Source organism: Alligator sinensis, unplaced genomic scaffold (assembly GCF_000455745.1).
Source record: "Alligator sinensis unplaced genomic scaffold, ASM45574v1 scaffold1131_1, whole genome shotgun sequence".
Lineage (NCBI taxonomy): Eukaryota > Metazoa > Chordata > Crocodylia > Alligatoridae > Alligator > Alligator sinensis.
Window position 1 is genome coordinate 1,094,925 of NW_005842218.1, and position 5,549 is coordinate 1,100,473.

General features: G+C 34.9%; 1 protein-coding gene across 1 annotated transcript in view; it reads right to left on the reverse strand.

Moving 5' to 3' along the window:
* MORC1 (MORC family CW-type zinc finger 1) overlaps positions 1-5,549 on the reverse strand; it is a 114,321-nt gene that overhangs the window by 58,547 nt on the left and 50,225 nt on the right. Inside the window, exons 16-18 of the mRNA XM_025208067.1 lie at positions 4,834-4,962; positions 2,854-2,959; positions 1,483-1,621 (exon numbers count right to left, since the gene is read on the reverse strand). Of these exons, the coding sequence (XP_025063852.1) occupies positions 1,483-1,621; positions 2,854-2,959; positions 4,834-4,962 (374 nt within the window). The remainder of the gene's footprint in view (positions 1-1,482; positions 1,622-2,853; positions 2,960-4,833; positions 4,963-5,549) is intronic.

Below are 5,549 nucleotides of genomic sequence, written 5' to 3' on the forward strand. Positions count from 1 at the left end.
ACTAACCTAGACACAAACTACTTACATTCCAGAAGATACTAAAAATAACACCACATAATGAAAAGTAAAGGTAACTACTGTAGACAAAATAACAATTCATCTTCACATAGAGGACTGATGTAAAGAAGCAAACAACACATTAAATTGTTTTTAGTCCACCAACACACAGAGCATTTTGACTCTGTTTTTAATCATTATAGGTAACTGCAAACAACACCTTTCTTGCAGCAGGGATAGTTATTCAAAGAAGACTATAAAATAAATGACAGAAAGAAGGAATGAGATAGCTTAAATATAGTTGTGCTACTTTTAGATTATGGGCCCACCATCTGAAACTACTTCAGCAGAAGCTGAAAAAAACACTTATAAAGGAAACTCATAAAGTATCAGGGCAAAAATTAAACCGTGAGAGAGGAAGCCATGTGTAGCTTTTCTGGAAGACAGGACTCAGATCTCTCAAGAGGATAGGACTGAAAGCACAATGAGCAAACAAAGACATGGCATGTTTAACAGAGTGGCATTTTCGTTCCTAAAATACCATGAAAGGTAAGAATCACCAGATGCTGTTTCTAAGGTTTTACAAATGTTTTCTTGGAGAGCGCTCTTCAATATAAGAAATAAGCAAGTTGTGTTTGTGAAAGTTGTTCCTAACTGCAAGAATGTACTCTTTGCCTTTCTAATTAGGTAAATTCTTCAACAAAATTACTTTCTAACATCCACACACACTGGATGAGAATCCTGAAAAAGTGATGCATCTGTTTATCAGTTTTGGTTATCTCTTTTCAAGGATCAGTATATATAATTCAAAAGAAATGTTTCAGTGTTAAGATATTAAGAACATATACCATTGACTGCTTCTCCTTCAACCTCTCAATTTCACATTAACCATCTTACAAAAAAAGGACAATGATCTCTATGTTCTAATTCCTGGAAGCTATCTTTTTTGTTTGTCAATGCAACTAAACCCCCTTTTAATGCTCAGGCCATCTGAAGTCTACCAAAACATAGTTGTATTTCTTGCATTTGTGCATTGTACATATTTAACTCTCATATCAAATCTGGCTAAAAAGATTACAGTTGCAGTTTTCAGAATCCTAATAGTTATTAGAAAATAAAGCAAAGCAAGTTATGTAATAACAGTCATCTCTGGAGATGGTTTCATCTATTGACAGATTTTAAGATTGCTTTATTCTATTGATAGATTTTATTTATTCTATCAATATCTATTCATATTTATTCTACCAAAATACATTGATAAAATTTAACTCATTTGGCATTATAATTCTAAAATAGATCAACTTACATTTGTTGATAATTGTGAATAAGCCAGAATTAAATCAAATTTAATTAAACACTCCCAGCCCTATCTTTGCAGGATGACTTAATCCAAGGATGCCTCATTGCAGACTTAGAGCATGAGTTGGAGTTTTCCTGAAGACAACCCTCTGATGGTCCAAAGGAAAGCTATAAGTAACAGCTCACCTGAGACTGCAAGTTTTCCAGCTTCTTTTGATGTCTCTGGATTGACTCTAAAAGGAGCTTTTCTTTGTCATTTGGTAACTGCGCTGGTTTGTTCAAAGTGCCCAAAGGGATGGAAGGTAAATGTTCTGGTCTATTACACCTACAATATGGTATTAATCAATAAAAGAAAAAGAATCAGTGGAAAGAAATACTATTCTCTTATTTTGTACAGTCTGGCAAGGAATGATCTTTGATGCTTTAAAACAGACTACTCTCCAAAGGACTGTACAAGTGGCTTTGTCTTACACAATAGATCCATTTTCTGAATGCACTCCATATCACTCCTGTTAAATACAATGACAAACATAAGCGTTACTACCTGTAATTCTCCTTTACTTGAGACAGCAAATATAAATAAGAGGAAGTGAGCTGGGTTCTCGTTTCTTGTGCATCCCAGTCACTTACACTGATGGACGACAGGCATTCTAAGTACACAGGCTTCACATTGGACCTATTTTTGTCCATGATACCATGATTCTTATTAATTTCAAGCTTGAGTGAGTCATGGTAAAGCTTGGAATTCAGGAAGTTAGAAGTTGGGAAAAGACATTTATCTATATTGCGATTGTACAAAAATCACGGCGGAGAGGCCATTTTTACAGTGTTTTCCCAACAGATTTGTATCGTAATAGATGAAACAGGTCCTGTCAGAAAAGGAGTTTACTACAATTAGTTTTTGTCCATCAAAAAGGTCCAAACCCTACTAGCAAGAAATCAAGATGCACACACATACAACATTGTTCTCTGCCAGACTGATTAATAGAACACACTGCTGGCTGGGACTACTTTGCTCACTAGCTCCTATTCACTTGTATAATAATACTTTCATTATAGTGTAGCTATAAGAACTAAAATCATGTAGCATAACAGAGAGCTTGGGTTTAAGAACTGATGTTGTTGGACAACATGCTCAAGCTACATAAAGTAGTAGTAAGCAGAATGATTGCTAAACTTAAGGCTTCCCTTTTCTCAAATACCAGTATTTTCACTATGGAAGGGGTGAGGATGTCCCCACTGACAAATATTTGAAACAACAGATTGGGTACACCTAATTGCTATATGATCAGTTTTCCAGGTGAACTATCTAGAAATTCAGGTTTAGCATAAAGCAGTGCCAAAAAGACCAATTAATACATTAGCCATAGCTAGCAAAGTCTGATATATTTTAATTCATCTGCATTTGTTTTCTAACCTAACAACCACAATTGTGAAGTTTCTTCAGAAGCAGGTGCCTTTTCAAATGCTTCTACAGCACATGTACTTTACTATTTACTCCCAGGTAATTCTTTTGGCTTTAAATAAATGTCAACCTACATCAACATGAGGACTTACTTGTTTTCCAGAGGGTTGGGGTTATATGTGCAGATCCAGATGCCACTGTGGTCTCCATTTTTAGCATCAGCGGAAGATGAGAGAATCCTCCATTTAAGGCAGATATCTAGAAAAATAATTGGAAAGTTGGAATAAAATGGTTTACTACATGTTAGTAAGCATGTGTATACATGCATGGATGGACATGTTTATGATGCACACCATATTTATATGGTGTATACATGCATATGATGCACACCATATTTATTATAATTATGCATCTTTTACTGGCTCTTATCACCTTTATCCACTAACCTGTCACAGAACCTGTCAGAACATTACCAAACTATGAAAAGTTCATGTAAACAAGTGCCATTAAACAAACAAACAAAAAAACAGCTGAAAAAAGTTTGTTTTCTATATTTCCCCAAACTTGAATTGCCCTAAGTACTAGGATGGACAATGTTTAGTCCTGAACAAGCAACATGATTTGAAGTGTGACAACTTACATTCCATCAAGGATAGAAATAGGAAACCCTCATGTCACACTACTCCTATTAGAATGCAAAGGACTGAGCCCAAGTTCTGTGGCACAAATCTTGACCTTTAAATACAATACAAAATATAGACCTAAAATTGACATGATTTATGAAAATGCATTTTAGGTCATTTTTAGAGGTTTCTAAAATGCTTTGATTTTAATCTCTCTCCCTCCACGGGTAACCCTGTTAGCTGGTCTTGCATTATCAAAGGAGATACAGCTATGGACAACTACTTCACTCCCTACTATTTTAGGTAGCTCATGCATGTTGTCCAACAATACCAGTAAAGCAGTGTCTCAACTGGTTAACAAACTATGGTTTTGGTGGTGAGCTCTGATTGCTTCAGGGCTGTCACTACTTCCTCTGTGGCACACTGTAGATTCTTTTTGGCACTAATCCATGATGCACGAGCAAGTCCTGTTTCTAATACTAATGAAAAGCTTGTATATCATATGTGCAAAAGTACCTTAATGGAGAAAGACAGACATCTTTCTGATGTTTTTACTCGGTATGAAACCTAACTGCTATTTCTGAAATAAAACTCAAGTTCTTCTTCTTATGCTGCCTTGATTTTTTTTTGAAGTCAAAAGCCAACTTAAATGTCATATTCCTTGCTCTCATTGTTATGACTAGCTGTTTCCTTCCTAGTGACAGGCAGCTTAATAGAGGAAACACTTTATTTCTGTGACACTGATGTGGAAAAATCTATTTACTGGACATTTTCCATCAAAAGTTTAATGAAAGGCTCTTTGATTCAAAAGATCTGAAGAAACAGAAATACTTACTAGGATGCTAAAGAATTAAACTTGTTTAATTATATTTTGATCAAATAAAACAATTTCACTCACTATAAATATTAAGGGCACAGCCAGTCATTTTTAAGATCAAAAGTTGCCATAGGATGTTGGAAGCGTACAGAATGACTCATAAAAGTAATCAGAAAGGTTTTTCTCAAAAGTTACTATTGCTAGGAAAGGAACAATAACACCACCACCGCAAACTGTCCAATTTGAGATATGATCCCATATCCGGGTAGAACACAACCTGCCATGTCAGGAGCATATGTAGTTAGGGAAGAATGAAAAAACTTTAAAATGAACATGATAGAAAATAAAAATAATTTTAAATAATGTTCAGTGAATTCACTTAAAGTGACAGTTAACTTAGGGCTAAAATGGCTATCTTAAAGCGCCAAAAAGCCTTTACAGGAGATCAAATAAAACATATAGAAAGAAAAGTAGACAGCTATAAAAGTTACCAGTTTCTTTTAGACACAGTGGTAAAATGAAACAAAAAAGCTGATCGAGATCTTTGGAAGGAAGAAGCAAATGAAAGCACAGCAGTATACAGTGGAGAAAACTGGAACAAAGATGCTTAACTTTAAAGAACTTCCTGTCTATATTATTCTGTATAATCACACATCTTTCTCTCCTTTATTTGTCCAATTATATAAACTTACCACACTGAACAATGGCAGGAACTTCCATTGCACGTTTTCTCCTATACTGAACTGCATCCAAGGGTTTCTCAGACCATTTGTCACTTAGATATCCAAACTCATTCCAGAAGGATACTACTCCTTTCTGACCTTAATATATATATATAAAAAAAATGTTCAACAGAAGATCATCTATAATTTACACATAAAGAATATGTACTGCAACTAAGAGACAAGAAGCTATTCAAAGGAATTCTGAGTGTTCACGCCAGTGATAGGAATAAGATGTGGCCTGAAAAAGTAACTCCAGGGACACAATTCAAATTTGGAAATTACTTCCTTGGAATAAGCTGCATCTGACCCTTTCATCCCAGTGTGTGATCCTCATATCCTTACTTACCTTCTTATGCTACAAGGGCTTCACTGAGGATAAATTTCATGTTTTTACTACAGCACAAAATAAAACAGTTTACAGCATAATGGAGAAAAACTGCCCTTGTTGAAATAATCTTTTGAACTCCATTTCAACCTGCTTAAATTAACTATGAGCCAGAGACTCTAGTGAAATTATTACTCAAAACGTATTTAAGAAAATGTCCAGGCAAGCCAAATTAAGGATCATCTATAGTTATTCAGTGTATTGAAGAGATAAACAGCATTGTTTTTTAGTCTTTGGCTTTATAAAGTCAACAAACACAGCTGTTCTTAAATATTAAAAAAATGCAAAGCACTGTAGG